Genomic DNA, 21871 nt, shown 5'->3' with positions numbered 1-21871 from the left:
ACAATGTCATTAGGAATGCAGGAATCCACAAATATAATCTTAAACATAAAAATGTATCAGTATTAACAAAGAAATAAACAAGTTAACTGTCTGATACAGTTTGAAAAGTGTATGTATTTAATCTCAATTTGTGCACAAATCCAGTTAGTAAAACTGGCACTGGACGGGCATTTAAGCGTACCACTTTTAACAGTTAGGTCGTATTGGGAGGTCCATGTTGATGTTGAAAAAAAAAAACATGTGCAATGTATTTGTGTTTAGTTCTGTATGTCATACTGTAACCTGATTCAAATTGTTAATACATTAGTATACATGTGATTATGTGTGATAAAGTCTGTTTGTCAAAATCAGAAACAGAGAGAAAAATATTAACCAAGTGTAGTTCTTATAATTTAATGGACAGAACAGTAGGGATCACAGTAGGATAATATTACCTCTGGCCACAGTCTGACATGACACCTGGTCATCACCCACAATTCTAGGAGCATTCTCTATGACAAAACTTGCATCTCGCCCACATGAGCTGCAAAATCTTGGCAAAGTCGGCCATTGGAAGCCACAGAAAGGGCAGTACATTTTGATCTGAAAAACAAAAACAAGTTGACGGAAGTTGGCACGTTGTATTTGTAGTCCGTTGTCCTTTCTTTCATTAGCCTACTAAAAGGGCTTGATTAATTAAAAAATATTATTCTTACTGTCAATCTGCAATTTATTTTGACCTGGTTTTAACAATTAATGAAGCATTGCAAATTTATTTTCATTAAGCTAGAAATGATATTTAGTTGAGGATATTAAATTAAGTTAGCCATCTTATATAATAACGTTAATCGTGTAATTCGTCAGATTATTTAGGCTAATAATATCCAAAAGACAAAGAAATCATGCAATCAGGGTGTTAAAATAAACATAAAACTCACCTTTCAGTTCACCAACAACTCCACTGACCAATAGTCACTGCACAATAAGCAAATCCCAGCCACTTTTTTGGGTCCCCTTGAAACATTTCCGTTGTGATCCGTGCAGCCCGTTTCTTAATTTGCATGTGTTGTGAGGATTTGCAGCGCTATTTGTGTTTGCATTGTGAGGATTTGCAACGTGTGTGCTGTCAAACTGATGATGTTTTCTTAATTTGCTGGTGTTTTTTCTATTTGCATGTTTTGTGAAGTTGCAATGCGCTGAGCTCTCTCGGCCACCGTAATAAAAAGCTAAAAAGAACAGCACTGATAATAAATCAACATATTGGAATAATTTCTGAAGGATTATGTGACACTGAAGACTGACGAAAATTCTGATTTGCATCACTGAAATAAATTACATTAAAAAACATTAAAAATCTTTTGAACAGCAGTGTGTATACACACACACACACACATTACATAAATTATCTATACATCTAAATAAAAATAGACTACAGTATATGATCCAAAGTAACTAGTAACTAATTACTTGTAGTTTTTTTATCCGATACTTTTTTTACTCTTACTCAAGTAACTATGCAGACTATTACTTTTACTTGAAGTAAATATTTCTATAAGTACTTTTACTTTTACTTGAGTACAGTTTTTGCGTACTCTACCCTGCTGAGAGGTAAGACTCAAACCACTGGAGTGCGGTTCCTGAGATGCCCTTTCTCAATAGGGTTGACAGGAGGATCTGGTGGTTGACCGTATCAAAAGCAGCAGACAGATCCAGCAAGACAAGTAAAGAAGACTTGGAAGCTGCTCGTGCCAGTCTTAGGGCTTCAACAACTGAGAGCAAGGCAGTTTCGGTCGAATGTCCACTTCTGAAGCCAGATTGGTTGCTGTCCAGGAGGTTGTTCTGTGTGAGAAAGGCAGAGACTTGTAATGAAAGGGCAGTGTTTTTGCAATGAAAGGTAGAAGGTAAACCGTTCTACAGTTCCCTAAAAGAGTTGGGTTAAGAGTGGGTTTCTTAAGAAGTGGGGTTATACGAGCCTGTTTAAATGCTGAGGTTAAAACTACAGTGTGAAGGGGATGTGTTAAAGATGTGAGTGCAGGTAAAACTGAAGAAGAAATGGCTTGAGGAGATGAGATGGAATAGGATCAAGCGGACAAGTAGTAGGATGACAGTAGTAGGCCGATAAACAACTACAAAATGGATTTTTAGAGGGTAGGTAATAGTAAACTAATGTGTTTCAAAGGAGCTGTTGATACTCAGAGATGGTAAATTTCCAATTATTAGAGATGAGCAGACCCGTACCTATACTCAGACCCGTACCTATACTCTTCCAGTCAAATGGAGAGTGTGGGAAAAGGAGAAATTATCGGAGAGTGCTGCAAGTGTAGCATTGTCCTCTGGTTTGATCCAGGTCTCTGTCAGGGCCATGAGGTTTAGCCTTGAACGACTAGCAATGGAAGTAATGAAACCAGCTTTGTTGACAATTCCAGAGACCAATAGAAAAAGAAAGTAATGTATTGGCAGACACAGGCAAAGTGAGCAGGTTGTTAGGATTGCGCTGTCTACAGTGTGTGATGCGTGATCTGGAAACACATAGTAAGAATTGGTTATAAAAACTGAAACGGAGGTGAAACAAGTATTAGGAAAGAGGATGAATCAAAAGCGATACTTATGTCCCTGCACGATACAGTACAAGACCAAACGCGATTAAAGAGTCAGTGCGATTCACTACCAAAGATTGAACAATATGAAGAATTTAAACATTTACACAGCACGATCATGAAACGATCCATCCATGAAAGAGGAAAACTTAAAAGATAACATCTAACCATATAAGTGCAAGTAAGAGTTGTAAAGTTAGTTTATAATATTTATAGGTATAAAAACACTTAATCTAAACTCATATGTAGTTGTCACAATACAGGCTAGGAGACACAGAGGTAAGTGGTCAAACAAGGGTATTTATTGATAAAGAGACTGAGGAGCAACCAGGAGGTGACGAGGGGTGAGTGAAGCACAACGTGACAAGGTCCAGATAGCTTTGCTTGCAGTGACAGTGACTGTAATCTCTTGCAGGAATCCAGGGAGCGGTGGAGAAACTGGAACATCTGAGGTAGTGAAACATACAGGTAAGACAATCAATGGTCTGGCTAGGTTCTGGGATGTGAACGGTAGACCAAACCAGGAGTGACTGGGTTGAGTGTGTTCTTGTAGGGAGGCTTGATTGGAGACATCATGTGCGGGTGATAGAATCCATGTGATTGTGATCTTGACTGATGACTGAGATAGCTGACTGGAACCAGGTGTGAGCAGGGGAGGATTCTGGGAAATGGAGTCCAGGGCAGGTGACTGGTGACAGGCAATTCGTGACAGTAGTCATGTTTACAGCTATTGATTCTAAAACTTATTTATATTGCATATTATATGTTTAGATTAATTTAAAATAAAAGCTTAATAATTACAATTAAACTAAGCAGGCCTTTGTAATGGATTAAGGGTATTATATAAATAATTATTTCTTTTTGTATTACTATCTCTAAAATTAAATTGATTTTATCTTTAAAAATGTTTTACTATGTAGCGTTCTTTATTTGGAGTTAGAAAAACTCTCCAGTTTAACTCTCATAGTGGCTTTATTGCATCACAGATATGTCGCATTGCTTGAAGCTGATTGGTTAAATTTCATTTTGAGATCTCTAAACCAGAACATAACCTCCCCCATTTTTAGTTAGTTCAATCAACTCTGAGTATGCTGACTCTTGAGATAAGCGTGTACACCACAACTATGAAAAGCCATGATCAATGGAGCTCATTTTCATGGTAACCCACGGGCAAAAAAACAAAACAAAACAAAGATATGTCAACAGCTAAAAATGCAGTATAAAAACAATTTCATTAAATCAGGAAAAGCTTTCAGCATAAAAGGTTCATGGGTGTAGGCACATGGCTTTGCAAACATTTGTCATATTAAATAAATATAATTCACTCGGTTTCAATGTGCAGCAGGTTTTCCAGGTTTTTTCCAAGTCTAATGCTCTATTTACACAATTAAATGTTCTCTAATACAAACTATTAAATTTCTTAGAGTAATTAAATTAACATTTGACATCTACTCACCCTGTGGCAAGATGGCAGAGGCTCAAATAATGAAGAACAGATGAAGAGGAGATGGCCACAAAACCAAGTATTGGAAGAATATTAAAATCCAACAGAAAAAAAAGGTTTGCCTTTTGTATTTGTAGGAAATAAAGATAACCAAATAAATTGTCAATAATTGGTGTTTATTTAACAGCTGTGGTGGTGTTTATGGCATATCTCGTACTATCCTTCCATCTGGTATCCTTCCATTCCATACAGTAATCAGGTTCATTTTTGGAAGGTGCGATGATGAGAATGTGTGTGTCATCAGTGCATTCAACCACACTGGAAATCCTGAAGAAAATTTTAATTATTAGTTTACTTCCAGAAGTCACAGCAAAATGTTATCAAGTGAACATCATTTATCAGATTAGTCTCATTTAAACCAATTTCTACACTACTGAACTGCAGTCCTGTGAAACTCCTCTTTGACGATTTTTTCCCCCCAGAAAACAACAATTTATCAGAAACAGAAAACAAAAATTATCAGAAAGGGCATGAGAGTAGGGCACGCTATGTTATGTAGAAAACTACCATTTAAAAATGGTACTGTTCAAATAATTATGGCCAAATAAATAAATAAACACATGCACACACACACACATATATACACACCGGCCACTTTATTAGGTACACCTGTTCAGTTGCTTGGTAACACAAATTGCTAATCAGCCAATCACATGGCAGCAACTCAATGCATTTAGGCATCTAGATGTGGTGAAGACGACTTGAAGTTCAAACTGAGCATCAGAATGGGGAAGAAAGGGGATTTAAGTGACTTTGAACGTGGAATGGTTGTTTAGTGTGTAGTTGCACTTCTTACTCTTGTGTTCCCCCATGCATCCATCTTCAATAAGGGTAATATAAAGAGAGAGTTAAAAGTGGGGCCACTGTATGCTTCATGATTAAGCCTATGAATACTGTACTATAGCTAAACAGCTTGGGGAAATGCAGGTACTTGGCTTCAATAATTTACATGTTAAAAGTGTATGTGTGATAGCATAACCTCTCATCATTCTTCATTAATTCTTTTTCTAATGACTAAATCATAACCTATAAGAGGTGACTATTCAATTCATCATCTAATGCACATAAACTGATTAACTTAAAGAAGCACAATGTATATAACAAGTGTTAATAATTTAATTGTCTTCATAGCTTCATTGTAGAAGTTGTTAAGACCGCCACAACTATTTTAATGAAATTTCTGTCGTCCTAATCTTGGCCTATGTGACAGTAATTTCCATTAGTTTTAATTTACAGTGCAGTGCAAATGAAGGCATAAAACATTAATTTCATTTATCTTTTAATCAAATGAGAGTTAAACAATTTTTTTGACAAACAATGGGGTTTACTATTAAAATTAAAACATGGAAGAAATGTTTTGTAAAAGTATTGTGTGATTATTCTTTTAAACAAAAGTTGTAATAATTGTTATAGTAGTAATAGCAGTAGCTAAACCGAACTTTTATTTTGACGGGTTGCCATGAAGAGCTTTCTAAGTTTCTGTAGCCCATGTATATGACATGATGATAGTTTTACTCAAGTGAAACAGTCAAATGCTCATGAAGTGACTCTCAGAGCAGTTCTGGGGATGTTGTTCATGTATGTATGTCCTCATTTAGTAAGACGGCAGATGTTGAAAACACAGCGAGTGTCGCGTACTTTACTATGTGTGTAGTAAACAAAACTGCGCGTCTGTGCCATTCACATATACAGAGACACGCAGAACATGCAGGATTCATATTTAAATAGTGTTTTTGCGGTTTAATATTTACAGATACTAGTCCATAGCGTGAGTCAATTTAAGTGTACTGACTTACATTTGCTTAATTCATCCAAACTTTAACAAATTCCGTGACATTCCATGTTATACAGAAAATTCCATTTATATGACTGGATTCCGCGATTCCGTCCGCGTTTATCCCATCACGGAAACCATAAATAGATAATATTGAGGAGTTTTGCAACTTCAGTGTAGTGGATTGTGATTTATTGCAACTTCAGCAACGTCTGCTGCTGCCTTTGAGAGACTGCTGATGCGTGATCACTGATGCGTGATCACTGAAGCAGCTCCAGTTAGCAAGCGCTTTCAGTGTGAGAGTTCCTTTAGCCTTCCACGTTCATTGGTCGGACTCGTGACTCCCAACAAATCAGATGCGCGGTGGGCGGAGACTGCTCTAGGCCACAGAGTGGTGAGTTCCGACAGGCTGCATCAGAGCCAAATAACGCGTTTCAAAATTAAATTATTTTATCGGCAAATCAGTTTTGAAAATGACCGATGCGATAATCATAAAAATGCTTAATATCGGCACCAATAATCGGCCGACCCCTAATATACACACATACATGTATATATTCATGTTTTTTTTTATTTATATGTATATTTATATAAAAAAAAAAATATATATATATATAAACTTAAACAAAACAGCCTTTAACAATAATAGTCCAACAGAACCACTACTTAGGGAGCACATGAGGCCAAACAAGGAATGACGTTCAACAGCAGACAAAGCTCTGAACAGAACACTCCTTAAATACACAACTCAATCAGGGAAAGATGAGACACACCTGGAATCGAATAGAACACAATCAGGGCTTGACTCGGGAACAGCGGCCCTCTCTGTGCTGGACTCGGGAACAGGATCTCTCTCTGGACTGGATGTGGGAACCGGAACCCTCTCTGGGCCGGACTTGGGAATTGGAGCCTTCTCTGGGCTAGGCGGGGAAACACAAGCCCTCTCTGGGCTGTATTGGGAAACAGAGTCCTTTTCTTGGCTTGATTTGGGATCAGAAGCCCTCTCTGGGCAGAACGTGGGATTAGGGGCCCTCTCTGGGCTGTACTTGGGAATACAGTCTCTTTCTCGACTCGACTTGGGATCTGAAGCCCTCTCTGGGCTGATCGTGGGCATAGGAACCCACTCTGGGCCTGGGTCTGGGGCTGAAGCCATCTCTCGACTCTGGTCTGGGGCTGGAGCCATCTCTCGACTCTGGTCTGGTGCTGGAGCCATCTCTCGACTCTGGTCTGGGGCTGGAGCTATCTCTCGACTCTGGTCTCGGGCTGAGGTATGAGGGGGTTTCCCTGCATGAGGTGAGCTGGGGAGACACGGCACGCTCCTGAGGGGGCTGGATGAGGAGACTTGAGATTCTCTTTTATTTCTTCCACTTCGAAATCGGAACAATTCAAATAAAGGATGAGATTAACCAACTCGATTAAGGGAAAATCACACATGGGAAGATCGCAGCGGATCATCTCATCATCCAGCCCCAACAGAAAGCATGGACCAAGAGCAGAGTCGTGCCAGCTCACCCCGTTGGACAGTGCAAGGAATTCCTCCACATTTCTCTCCAACGTCCAACCACTCTGCCGCAGCGCACCCAGTCTTCATTTGATGTCATTGTGTTCGGTCCGCTGTTCTGTCACACTTCACAGGAGCGAGGGAACATAGAATAGGAGACTTTTCAGATTGGGGAATAAAGAAGAGCTAAGAATGGTGAAAAATCAACTCAGAAGGGAGATAAGGAAAGCAAAAGTCAGATATAGAGAAAGGGTGGAGGAGCGTTTTCAACATAATGATATGAGGGAGGTCTGGAGAGGATTGAGGACAATATCTGGTCATGATCAAGATAGTGGAAGGGGTGTAATTTCTGGTGATCAAAATAGGGCAAATTAATTCAACTTGTTTTTTAACAGATTTGATTTTGGCCCTCTTCCCTTCCCTTCCCCCTCTAACCAGAATCCAGATCTAGGAACATCCTGCTCTCATCCCCCCACTGCTACTCATTACATATGTTCACAGGATTCATATTCATCCTTCCGTCATCCTCAACGAGGATTATCAATTACTTCAACTTCCACTAATATGTCTTTTACAGTAGATCAAGTGAGGAAGGAGTTAAGGAAGATCAAGGCAAGAAAAGCCACAGGTTCGGATGGTATTACCTCGAGAGTGCTGAAAGACTGAAAGACATATCAGCTCAGTGAGGTAGTTATGCATATATTTAATTTGAGCCTTCATCTGGAAAGAGTTCCGGTCCTGTGGAAGACTTCCTGTGTTGTTCCAGTTCCAAAAATTGTAAACCCAAATGAGCCTAGTCACTTTAGACCTGTAGCTTTGACTTCTCACCTTATGAAGACCATGGAAAGGATCCTTCTGAACTGTCTGCAGTCCAGACTCAGAGCTTGATCTCTTGCAATTCGCCTATCAATCAGGCATAGGGGTGGATTATGCTATTATCTACCTAATGCATAGATCCTATTTACATCTGGAGGATGCAGGGAGCGCTGTGAGGATCATGTTTTTTGATCTGTCCAGTGCTTTCAATACTATACGGCCATCGTTGCTTGAGGGGAAGCTATTGAGAGCTGGAGTTGATTATCATTTGGTTGCATGGATCATCAATTACCTTACAGAAAGACCACAGTATGTGAGGCTACAGAACTGTGTGTCTGATATGGTGGTCTGCAGTACGGGGGCCCTGCAGGGGATGGTGCTTGCTCCGTTTCTTTTCACACTGTATACCTCCGACTTCAGATACAACACAACCAGCTGTCATATGCAGAAGTTTTCGGATGATACTGCTGTAGTTGGATGTGTATCAGAAGGTGACGATCAGGAATATCGGGGGGTCATTGCTGATTTTGTCAAATGGTGTGCATTAAACCATCTTTGTATTAATACCAGCAAGACAAAAGAGATGTTGATAGACTTTCGTAGGAAGGCATCAAGGATTACATCGGTGACCATTCAAGGTCTGGATATTGAGAGGGTGACAACTTATAAGTACTTGGGTGTTCACCTTAATAATAAATTGGACTGATCCAACAATACAGAGGCTCTGTATAGGAAGGGACAAACTCATCTTCATTTGCTGCGTAGACTGAGGTCTTTGGGAGTGTCTAGACCATTGTTAAAGTCTTTTTATGACACTGTAGTGGCCTCTGTGATTTTTTATGCAGTCGTCTGTTGGGGAGCAGGAAGTTCTGAAAGGGACAGGAAGAGACTTAATAAACTGGTTAAAAGGGCCAGTTCTATTCTGGAATGTCCTTTGCATACCATCGAGGAGGTGGGGGAGAGGAGAATGCTGGCTAAGTTGAAGTGCATTATCAATAACATCTCTCACCCTTTGCATAAGACTGTGGTGTCCCTGAGTAGTTCTTTCAGCAATAGACTGGTACATCCACGGTGTAAGAAGGAGCGCTATCGCAGGTCCTTCCTTCCAACAGCAGTTAGACTGTTTAATTGCAATAACAATACTGTGTAGTATGGTGTATGTTTTTTCAGTATGTTTCTTTGTCTATTGTATTGTGGTTGGTTTTGTGGAGTATGCAGCAACAAGTGAATTTCCCCGGTGTGGGATTAATAAAGTCTATCAAATCAAATCAAATAAACTTCAACAAAACAGTCTTTAATAATAATAGTCCAACAGAACCACTACTTAGGGAGCACAGGAGACCAAACAAGGAATGACGTTTAACAGCGCACAGAAAAACTCTTCTTCTTCTTCTTTTTAAGCATTTTTGGCAGTTGGCAAACCAGCTAATAGGTGCTTTACCACCACCTGCTGGCCAGAAAAACTCTGAACAGAACACTCCTTATATACACTGTAGCATTTGGACCAATCAGACACACAATTTTGCATTTGATTTAACAAATCAATTAGTTATTAGATTAACAAATAGTCACAGACCCCTCACCCAATACACATACCCGGTGCCAGTAGGACTGTCAAGGACTTCAGCCCCCCGGTCCCATGGCAACCCATCAGATAACACTAGTTTTATTGCTCAAAGGAATGCAAATGCAGAGCATCTCACTACCTCTTTCCTATAGGAAAGACATTATGCCATAAAAATTGACTCTTCTCTAATTAATTAATAGAAAAACCTTTCTTTGAACGAACACACATATCATTCAGGTCACTGTGTATATTATTACTGTTCTTGTATATGTTTTTGTGTATTATATGCTATTTTATGCATGCTTATGATAGATCACTAGTTAATATCACTCTAACTGTAACATGTCTGGTCTCTATCAATTCGTCTTCGGATGATCTAATTGAGAGTGAATATTACATGTTGATTACAATTGTTTGGTTTAAGGAATTGATGTTAACAATAAATATATTTATTTTTTCTGCATGAAAATGTCAAATGTTTAAATTTGTCCTTTGTGGTACAATGTTGCCTTGAGGCAACACACTTTTAAAAAATAAATAAAAAAATAATGAAAATGTTTATTGGTGTTGTTATAGTGTCCAATTTAAAGCAGGAAAAACATCACAAATATTTTTTTCCTCATTGATATATACTGTATACACACACACACACACACACACACACACACAAAATAAAATACATACAAATGAGCTGCATCAAATATTAACTGATAATCTGCCCCTGTAATCTTAATTTCTTTCAAAAGGAATAAAAGGTGTTGCTGTTTTACTGCCCCTGTGTTCATTTGAGCTGGAAACTGCAGTGAATTGTGTGTAAAGGTAAAGTTTTAAAGGCATGTGTTCCCAATGAGCCTAGGTTACACAAGCAACATAAGTATTGATATTTTTTGGAATGTGTGAACTATGACTGTGATACATGATCACATTTGATGCAGACACTGTGGCGTTAATTTCTGTCTGTTATTAAACAATAAGGCCTCTATATTGTACACTTGTTTAGCATGCACTAATGTGTCATTCATAGTCCAATCCAAATTTTTACATCAGCACAATAGGGCCCATGGACACTGAACTTTAATGTAGAAACTTTAGATCACAGTTAAGCCTTATAGCCAGAATTTATACTTTGCTACCAGAAAATATTTTTATAATAAAAATAAGGTGAGACATACTTTTCTGAATTACACAATCAGTTACTGTTTAATTATGATTACATATCAGTCAAATTACCTATCAAGCAACACAATCAATTTGTTGATTGCGCTGCTACGTGAGAGGCTCGGGATGTTTGGTAGACATTGTGTAATTTCTTGAGATGGAAGGGAACACAATTCCTGTTACTCGCTATACGTGAAGCCCTTTTTTTTTTGTCCCTAAGGAATATCGTATTATATTACAGCTGCTCCTAAGAGGATTATGTTTTAAAGGTAGATGTGTGATTACATTAAATATTTGACTATTATAATTACTTTCCTGTATTGTGTCTCACTAGGAGTTATTTTTCAAGCTTACTGATCAGAAATAAACACTAATTTGGGGAGGTGGGGCATGTTTCTCACTCATGCTGTATAAATATGAAAATGAATTCTGATTCTGCAGAACAAGTATCTCAGTGACTAGATTTGTTCACACAGAATTTAGTTTTTCTACTATTGACCATGTACCTCCACTGGCTAATGTTTGCTCTTGCCTCAGTTGGTAAGTAAAGTTGGTTGACAACATTTTCATTCTCATTTAAATTAATTTCCAAACTCTAAAAAATAATTCAGTGGCTTTGTAAATATCACACTAAATAATAACTATGATACTTTAATGCCAGTTAATGTAAATAGGTAAATCTTATACTTTTTTATATCTTATATTCCAACTAAACTTTATAAGTTCAAATAACTGAATTTGTCACATTGAAAATATTTTGCTTTGTAAAGGGTTGGTGTCTGATGCTGAAAACTGCAATCAAACAGAATATTCTGCAGCTTATGACAAACTTTTTGTACATCTTGGCTTGGACAAGAATGGCGATCAGAAACGGCCGTTTTATGACGAGGATGGTACCCATGTTTATATGGAACTATATGTGTCCTCCATCATAGATGTGGTGAGTCCAATGATTTACCTTCTCATTCAGGTCATTATGGAAAGTCAAACAGTAGTTTCATCAGCACTTTTTTGATTGATTGATTGATTCATTAATTCTATTTTATTTTATTTTATTTTATTTTATTTTATACAGAATGAAAAAGCCCAAAGCCTCATGACACAGGTCAGATTGATAACTGTAAGTATTTTAAAATCCTATTTCATGCTTATTTCGCAAGGTTTTATTCAATTTACAAAACTCTGTCATGTATTATCAGAGGTCATATTTGATTTTCCTATAATCGTTGTGAACTTCAAACTCACAACTTTGCAGGCTTGGATGAATAGAAATATGGGATGGAACAGCAATGAGTTTTGTGAAATGCGTACATTTTCAGGCCGGAAAGACAAGGTTTGGACTCCGGACATTGTCATAGTAGAAAGGTATAAAAAAGACTTCTTGTTTTATTTTAGGTATTTTCACCTTTTTTTATTACAATTACTGGGGCTCATTTCTCAATAAATTTCCATTGCTTTGGTACAAAATACATTCAATCGCTACATCTTTGAAATTATTATTATTATTATTTCTTATTCAGATACAACTTTACATACTTTTTACATACTATTTACATACCTTTTCCAGAACTGTTATGGGTTAAAACCCTATAATGAAACCCTACAAAACCGAATAAGACAGCAATTTTGAATAAGATACAGTTCTGCAGTAATACCATATTGCAATATATTCCAAATCTAAAAGATTAAATACTATAAAAACAACTCAATGTAGCTGAACACCTACACAGCTCTTAGTCTCTCTAATTCATTACCATCAGTACAAAAGGGAACAATTTAATAAGAATTTTGAACTGTAATGTAAACATGGACCATGTATGCAACATATACTGTAGTGAATTCTAATACTCTAGAGATTAAATTATTTAGAAGAAAACACTGTAACATTGAAGAAAACACTGTATAATGTTACATGTTGTTAGTGTAATGCTACCTTTTTCTTTTAGATCACTGTTTAATGAGTGACTATGTTTGTTGGGTAAAAACTTTTGCTTATTTTATAGATTAGATACATGTATGAAGTTTTTTGTTAGGTTTAGGGCATTTTAAATGTGAAAATTTCTGCTGTGCCTAGCTGAAAGATTTTTGTGTATTTTTAAGTATTGCGGGGTCCTAATGATTAAAATAAAAAAAAAAGAATAAATAAATAAATACTATAATAAAACTAATATAAACAATAATTTATGTATAAAACTTTATAAACATTTATCTGTCTTTTTTAACTCTGATAATAATGTTTCAATTCATTTAAATGCTTGTGATGAATGCAATTATTAAAGGGTTACCCTCCCATAGACAGCAATGTAATTAACATGATCAAGATCCAGAAAGATAGTAAGGACATCGGTAAAATAATCCATGTGGCATCAGGGGTTCAACCGTAATTTTACGAAGCTACGAGATTATTTTTTATTCAACAATCCGTCTCCTCTGCGTCACCCTGGTGCCATTTTGGAGAGTCTCCACTGAACGTAAACAGACAACGAGCTGACGGACATGACAGAGCAGGTCACTTTTGATAACCGGAAACAAAGTCTCAGCATTCAAATTCTGTTAGTTTTATTAAGAATTTCAAACGATAAATATCGTTTTGGAGCTTTTTAGTGGCATGACGGATCATCCGCGCTCCCGCTTTGACTCAGTTCAAGCGAAGCAGGAGTGCATTCTTATTAGCATGAAATAAACATTGAATGAACATTGGATCCATGCTGAATGATACACTACAACTTACTGAATGTATAGTGTCTCGTGTAATCACTCAATGAGTGTTTCAACCGCGGAAAGACAGCAGCTAGAAAACATTGTCACATAACAACAGAAAATCCATTCTGTGTCCATAAACTAGTGTGAAAAATAGAAAGAATTTTGCAAAAAATACATTTAAATATTTACTCATAATTGCTCTTTTTTACTACACTATATATATATATATATATATATATAAATATAATTAATTTGTATATATATATATATATATATTTCAATACCCTATATGGTATTGAATACGGGGGAAGGGGGCTCAAATCTTTGTCACTTTTTTCACTCCTGGTGAGTTTGTATCCTTCCATGCACATGCTACTTAATGTGCTTTTGGTCATTGACTTGCAGAAAGTTTTCTGCGGGAGTTAGTGTTAGAGGCTACTAGAATCCAGGGGGGCGCCAACACTGATCTTGCATACCCCTTGGAAAATGTGCAGTTGCGCCCCAGACCACTTCACACTTTTTGGAGTATTTGCTTTTTGCAGCTCGCTGTAATTTAAAAACAGTGCCTAATTTGGGCGATCAGCTCACTACTCGACCGGTCCACCGGTCCGGGAATGTCCCGGTGCTCTCGATGGCATTTGAGTGGAGTTGTCTCACTGCAGCGGACACGCACACTCAGTCGGTGAGGGGCGGGAAAAGGTAGAATGACAAAAGTGATAATGCACCAATTACAACAAAGAATCACGACTTTCACACAACTGTATGGGACACCATTAAAGGGGAAGCTACATGATAGTAGATTACGGATTTGCGAAGCAACAAAACAAGTGGGTATACCGAGGGTATATGCAAATATTTGATCCTTAGAAGACCTAATACGCAAACAGCCTGGGGAAAAAAGTAAGCATACAGCGTATTCTTGCGTATGGCCCCCACTACACCACTGGTGTTTACTAATAGATTGAGTTAAGGACCTATCAGCTTAAAGTTTCATGACATAACATTTTTGTATTTCAGTAGTCTGTACAAGTTTGATTAGTTTTGTGTACCTGTTGTCTCCAATCATCAATGCTTTGTCCATTTAGCATCAAGACAGAGTTTGGAACAAAGGAGTCTCCATATCTGCAGTTCTACGATTATGGTTATACAGTCTTGTCTGACATTTTAGCTCTGACTTCAGCCTGTAAGATGGACCTGCACAAGTTTCCATTTGACATACACAGCTGCAATATGACGCTTCAATCTTCAGCATATTCAAGTACATTAGAAACCTATGAATCAGGGTTGACAAACAAACATGATTACTTCTAATATTTTTTTTTTCAGTTAATATAAATTAATACAATTCTTGTGTCTGTTTCCACAGTCGAGGAGCTTAAAGTTCTAACATTCACGGATCCAAACTGGGTAACCCACGAGTCAAAGCAGAGTTTTCAGGCCCAGGGAGAGTGGGAGCTCGTCAATATAAATATTGATAAGTCTAATATTTCTGTGGGATATGAATGGGATATGAAGGATCAGCTCATATATCAGGTACAGTGCACAAGTTATGACAACTTGTAAGACAATTTTAAATACATGACAATGATAAAAACTCAACCAAAAATCAATGACTAAAAGGCTGGATTGACAGTATTGATTTCTCATTTTTAATCTATCTTCATTTTGATATCTTGAGATCTCTTAGTCTGTGCTATTTTCATTTGATGCGTGGACAAAACTTCACTAAATATTATTCGGAGGGTTTAGCATGGTAATGTACATGTCAATGTTAATTTGTTTGGTCTTGGAGGAATAGCTAAGGAAGCTGCTACACTGCCAGCAGCAGCAGAGCAAGTACAGAGACTTGCTAGCTGCCAATACATCCACAACATGCTGCTGTGAGCATGTAAGAAACACTGCTGCTGCACATATAACCCCCATATAGCAAACATGAATTACCTCGTAGCAGATCTATACAGGTGGAGCTGGGGAAGGTGGAGGGAACTGCTACGGCAAGCACTAGCAAAGTATTTGAATGTTGAGCAGTAAGCTCATAGGCTGCTGATAAAAAAGAGAACCAATCAGCTACACCATGTGATAGTGCATGGCTTCTTTTTTTTCTGATGCAAACCAGCATACAGACAACTAGTATTGCAAGCTTCTTACAGGCTTCAATTTCTAACAAGAAGAAATCCAGTCTCATGTGAAACATCCTGTCTTACACATGATCTTACATTGTTTCCTGCATTACTTCTCGCAGGTGTCTGGTTGTGAAATGTAGTTTGTAGACCTGACAAAATTGTTGGCGATTCTTCCTATTGAAAATTTGTGTGTGCTTGGCATTAGATGAAATATGCTTCAGTGTTACTTTTAAAACTCTGTATTGTGGATTATATAAACACACAGTAGTGTTCATGTTTTAACCCATCTCGTCTAATCTACTGTATGTGGGGCCTCCATGAAAGCTTAATACAAATCTGGCTGGATCCCAGTTGTATAACAGTAACATTGGCGTCTCATGGTTGTTCTAGTTGGGAAGTGGGTATTTATTTATTTTAAATTTTTTTGGATTTGTCAGTGAGGAAGGCCCTTTCAGACACTTTATACTACAAAATGGAATAGAATAGTCCACAAGTACACAAATTGGAATGTATCTTTCCTTTAAGCCCTGCTTCCAAGTTGAGAGCGTGTCAGTCAGAAAATATGTTGGATGCAATGGATGCAGTATCTGTATTGACAGAAAAGTATATATGCACCTCACGTGTTGGCAGGGGCGCCATATGGGAGGGGGGGAAGTTAGGATGATTCTAAGGGCCAGACGATGGGGGGGGCCCCCCCAAGGGGGAAACGTGATTTCTACCGAGGGGAACGCTAGAGCCCTGCATTTCAGCCCGGGCCTGACGGCCCTGACTTTTTTACACCCCTAGGGCCGGGCTTCGATCGGGCCAATTTTCACATCATAGTTCAGTCGCGGGCCGGGCCTCGGGCCTGTTTTAGGCTTCTCCTTATTTTTATATTTTAGACATCCATCGATTAGTGATGAAAAAAATTGCCGCGCTGGTGGAAACAACACGAGACCGTGCCGCGACTGTGAAGAGCAGCTCAACGGTGTTTAGAGTCCCACAGCAGCAGAGAGCGCGCAGTCAGCGCAGCTGAAGAGTTATGCGTTCAAATACACACAATAGTCTGAAACTTGTTGCAAAGCCCCAGCAAAAATAATTACCATGAATGTGTCCGGGGGAAATAGTAAGGAGATATTTGAATTATTTACTAATAAACTAGTGTTTTCTGTGTCAGTGTCGCAAAGTTGAAGATGATGATCCTGACTCGCCGTCTCTGTCACGGTCCTGCTGGAGCCAGGGAAACGCGGGGACCAGCAGTTTCTTCAAAATTAGGAAATTAGAGGTAGTTCTGGGCTGGGGTTCAGGGGGAGTGGACTCTTGGGTGCGCCTTCGTGGCGCAGGCACTGGGGGGCGCTCTGGAAGCGCGGTGCTGGACGGGACCAGCGGAGACTCTAGGGGGCGCCTTTGTGGCGCAGGCACTGGGGGGCACTCTGGCAGCGCGGAGCTGGACGGGCCCAGCGGGGGCACCTTCGTGGCGCAGGCACTGGGGGGGCGCTCTGGCAGCGCGGAGCTGGACGGGACCAGCGGAGACTCTTGGGGGTGCCTTTGTGGCGCAGGCACTGGGGGGCACTCTGGAAGTGCGGTGCTGGACGGGACCAGCGGAGATGTAGAAGGGCTGGACAGGACCAGGGGAACGACGGAGAGCTGGACGGGACGAGCGTAGACGCAGGAGGGCTCCCGCGAGGAGCAGGCACTGGAGGGCACTTGCGAGGAGCAGGCACTGGCGGGCACTTGCGAGGAGCAGGCACTGGCGGGCACTTGCGATTCTCCGGCGGGCTTGCCATACTCTCTGCTGGCGAGCTTGCCATACTCTCTGCCGGCGGGCCTGCCTGGACCGCGAACGGCGGTGTGAATTTCCCCGCTTGGGAGAGCCGCGAGCGGCGGCTGGTGAGGGGGGGCCGCGGACAGCGGGCTAGTTCTGGCTCGGGCCCGGACACTTCCCAGACACCGGTAAACAGCCTCTCTACAACACAGTCCCGTGGTGTCTGGGAGCTCCATGGGCTGGTGGAGATTGGCTCCGAGCCGGAAAAGGTGGATAATGCCTTCCAGCGGCATTCCCCTCGCGAGCTGACAGAACTCGGCTGCATACTCGTAGAACGGGAGATCCCGGCGGGCAAGGACGAAGATCTGCGCGGCGCTTTCCATCGCCGCAGGGACAAAAAAAACAGGAACAACAAAACACTGACAAAACGTGGAAAACAAAACGGGGGGAAAAACGGAAGAGGTTACGGTTTGGTCGGTTGTTCTGTCACAGTCCTGCTGGAGCCAGGGAAACACGGGGACCAGGAGTTTCTTCAAAACACAGACTTTAATTGAACACAGGAAAGCAGGACACCAAACTACAATTACTAACACAGGGCTGGGGACTAATAAACTAATGATGACAAACAAGAACAGGAACAGGAAGACCAAATAAGGGCACGAGAGGAGGGGAAACACAAGACAGGACTGACAGTCTCCTCATTAGACGCGCCTTTAGAGAGAGGTGCATCTTCGTGGATTATAATGAAAGAGTTTTTGTTTTCGATTTGATTTATTTCATTAAGTAGTAATTTAAAGCTTTCTATAGATATATTTATCATGTCTGTGAGGCATGTATTCGCTGACTTTCGGTTCATTTTTGTGACACGCTCCTGTTCAAGACGAGACGGCAGAAAGCGCATCGTTTTCTTAAAAGCACGACGTTTTGTTGATATTGTGAGTGCACACAAATAAAAGTAGACCCTTTACAGTTCCGAATGATGTATTACTCTTACCTTTATGAGCAAAAATTATGTATAAACACAATTGAATGCGCTGGTGCCTCCATGTCCTGCACTTTAGCTTCCACTCTCCGCACAAACTATTGGATGCAGCGCACATTTATCTAGGTTTAACGTTTAAACATTGTTAGATGCTTGAACTGTTTCAGGTTATATCTATAGATTTTAATTTAGGCAAGTCATGATGATTTGAGAAGGCTAAATTGATCAAACATAGTTATGATTATGTGAATATGCTGTCCAGGGGGCCCAGAATCCGTAGCGGTGCCCCTGCATGTTGGTGTTTGGGCTCCAGTAACATGGCTGAGAACCACTCGTTTAGATGTTTTCTGTTTCTATATGGCAGATCACCATAAAGAGGAGACCTCTGCTGTATGTCATCAACATTATACTGCCAGTATTTTTTTTCCTTGTGTTGGATGTGATGTCCTTCTTCATTGACGCAAGTGGAGCAGACAAGCTGAGCTTTAAAGTGACTTTACTGCTGTCTATTTCTGTGTTGCTGTTGATTCTTAATGACACGCTGCCCTCTACAGCTGATAAAATCCCACTGATTGGTGAGTCTAACATCAACTGCTGATGCCACTGTAACAATATTTACACATAGTGCACATATTATGTAACTACCGTTTACACTTTATGCAAAGAAACTACAAAATATGCAACAGCATATCTCAGTGGTTCTCAATTACAGTCCTAGGGACCCACTGCTCTGCACATTTTGTATGTATTCCTTATTTAAAACACCTGATCCAGATCATCAGCTTGTTACAATTCAGAACCATTAGCATATCTGAGCAGCATATGGAATAGTTCAGATGTTCTCAACTCAAGTCCTTGAGATCCACTTTCCTCCTGATGCCCTATCCTAATAACCACACTTGTGGTCTTGGCGTGCATGTGACAGGAAGTAAGTGAACAAGACTGTCCTAGGTCTTAAAAACGCCAAAGCTTAGTGCACTTAATACACACTAAGTATCTTGAATACCGCTCCGGAGAAGTATTCGAGGCTTAGTGTATACCATCATGCATCATGTTTTGGAATAAATTGTGAGACTTTTTGCTGAGATCTCGCGAGAGGTCACGGAAACCTTTCTATAGTTAAATATTAATAATAATTAGATATTACAAATAATTTGATAGTAACAAAGTGTTGCACATTTTATTGGTGCAAAGATAAGTATATTTATTTTGTACAAAATTTGCAACTGCTTTTTATCACTTAATTAGAAGCACCACAAATTATATTGAGTCATCTGTTATGGGGACAACTGAACAGACATTTAGAAGGTTATTTTAATATGCAAAGTTGAAGCTAAAAATAAATCTCTGTAAACACTTGCAAGGGTTTAGCTCCAACCTTGATCAAACTCACCTGACTGTAAATTTCTAGCAATACTATAGACCTTGATTAGCTTGTTCGGGAGTGTTTGATTAAAGTCCGTGTAAAGGCAATTCAGGGAATTGTTTCTAAACACATTATAAATGTTAGAAATGTATTGCTGAAAACCTGTTACAAAGACTGTGAACTAAGTAGTACTGAACTGTGAAGTTTTCACAGGGATTTACTGCAGTGTGGTTTTCAGTCTAATTGGCATCAGCATTCTGGAGACCATTCTTGTGAATTTTCTGATGACCAGAGGAGTTAAGAAGAGATCAGCAGCATCACTAGAAACCACAACTGCTGGTAGGGTTACACAGAAGAAATATAGTAGAAAGAAATATAGTGAAGAAATATAGCGTTAATCCAGAGCCACGTTTTATCTCACAGATGCTATAGGATCCCTGCAGAGCTCTCCAGACTCAGTCAGAGATCAGAATGGAGAACAGTCTTGTACTCTGGACCTTCTGAAGCAGATCCTCAGCGAGTGTCTGGCTGCAACTCAACAAAACCAACAAGAAAATGCATCTCTGTGCTGGACCAGAGTGGCAAGAATCATAGATGTGACCTTTTTGGTTCTTTACATTATAACCATTATTGTGTTTCTGTCTGTGCTTGGGAAGATTTGGTTTCATAGTGATGTCTTATTAGATGATGGCACACAGTAATAACTTTTATTCATGGTGATTTATTAGAATGCAGGTTGATATTTTAGTTTTATATTCATGGAAATGGTTTTTATTTCAAGTTTCTTCTTATCTTTCAATTCCATAAAAAAAAGCCATACAATCACGCCAGTTATTTAACTGATTATGTGTTAATGAAAAAATAAAAACTTATAATAAAGGCAATTGTCATGAATTTATTGTGCAAAAACAATGTTAACATGAGATGTCCATTAAAAAAATAAAAAAATCTGACCTTTTTTTTTTTACAGAGTTGGTCTTTTTACGGAGAAAATGCAGTAAAATTGAATGATTTCACTTATTTTTATAAAACTGCTAAATTTCCTTAAAAATGCAGACATTCAGATCAATTCAGACTTTCTTCCTTAAATAAAAGGTAATTGTCATGAAGTTTAATCTGAGAAATATATATAAATTTAACTGAGTGATGATTGAGCAACATTGAAGACAGCTGATGTTAACAAACAGAATCACTGAAGAAACGACTTTTCCCATGGCACTTCTCGTAAAGAGAATTCCCTCCTCTGGCCCTTGTCAATCAAGGCCTCCTAATAACCCCCACCCACTGAATTGGCTCTATCTCTCTCCTCTCCAGCTGAAGCTGGTGTGTGGTGAGCGCACTGGTGCCGTTGTACTGTGGCTGCTGTTTGTACTGGTGCTGGTGTTTGAGGAGAGACACCCTCATGATTGTAAAGCACTCTGGGTGTACAGCAATACACAATGAAAGCGCTATATTAATGCCTCATTCAAAAGAGAAACACCAACTACAACATACAACCACAGCCTTAGATGAAATCAATTGAAATAAGAAGACATTACATTTCTCAAGATCTCAGCAGAGGATGATTAAAAACTCCACAACAGCATTACCAAAAAAATATAAAAATAAATAAATAAAAACTGTGAAGTGCATGGCAGCACAGGGTGCCAAACATTTACCATTAGCCGCTTTTCCACTGTCGGGCCAGTGCAGGCCAGTGTGAGCCAGTACTTTCAACGGCCCAGCGGGCCCAGAGTCTGCCCCATATGTATATAAAATCATCCTAAAAGGACATTTCTAGGCATAACACTATATTATGTATGTAACCCACACATTAGATTATCATGTTTTAAGCACATATTATATATGTCTTTCTAATAACTATTGAATGACTTTAAGGGTTAGTCGTGTTTGGTATGTATGAGTTTGACAATTCTAGCTTGAAATGTTTCTTCCAATTGATTCTTTGTCAAATGTATCATATTCTGGTTATAGAAATCACATCCAAAAGTATACATTGCAAGAGTGTGTAAAATTTGGACCATGTGACTGATAACATGCTGATTTATGATGGAAGG

The 21871-nt window shown here is 39.2% G+C and overlaps 2 protein-coding genes across 3 annotated transcripts; one reads left to right on the top strand and one right to left on the bottom strand.

Moving 5' to 3' along the window:
- Positions 1–1666: 1666 nt before the first annotated feature.
- Positions 1667–7987, bottom strand: LOC131537604 (nematocyst expressed protein 3-like). Its single transcript, XM_058771179.1, has 2 exons — positions 6628–7987; positions 1667–4347 (listed from the first exon to the last, which is right to left on the bottom strand). The coding sequence occupies exons 1-2, from the start codon at positions 7065–7067 to the stop codon at positions 4197–4199; spliced, it is 591 nt and encodes a 196-aa protein (XP_058627162.1). The 5' UTR covers positions 7068–7987; the 3' UTR covers positions 1667–4196.
- A 3153-nt stretch (positions 7988–11140) lies between these two features.
- LOC131537554 (5-hydroxytryptamine receptor 3A-like) lies at positions 11141–20636 on the top strand. 2 transcript variants are annotated; one of them, XM_058771091.1, is made up of 9 exons: positions 11141–11436; positions 11667–11836; positions 11972–12016; positions 12152–12261; positions 14685–14857; positions 14966–15132; positions 18813–19023; positions 20028–20153; positions 20238–20636. In XM_058771091.1, exons 1-9 carry the CDS (start codon positions 11397–11399, stop codon positions 20513–20515), a joined length of 1320 nt encoding a protein of 439 aa, XP_058627074.1. In that variant the 5' UTR covers positions 11141–11396; the 3' UTR covers positions 20516–20636. The 2 variants fall into 2 exon arrangements, with proteins under 2 accessions (XP_058627074.1, XP_058627073.1); XM_058771090.1 differs by having other exon boundaries at positions 20019–20153.
- Positions 20637–21871: the final 1235 nt, after the last annotated feature.

Source organism: Onychostoma macrolepis, chromosome 03 (genome assembly GCF_012432095.1).
Source record: "Onychostoma macrolepis isolate SWU-2019 chromosome 03, ASM1243209v1, whole genome shotgun sequence".
Classification (NCBI taxonomy): domain Eukaryota; kingdom Metazoa; phylum Chordata; class Actinopteri; order Cypriniformes; family Cyprinidae; genus Onychostoma; species Onychostoma macrolepis.
Note: the sequence above shows the minus strand (reverse complement) of the source record. Positions and strands in the feature narration are given on the sequence as shown.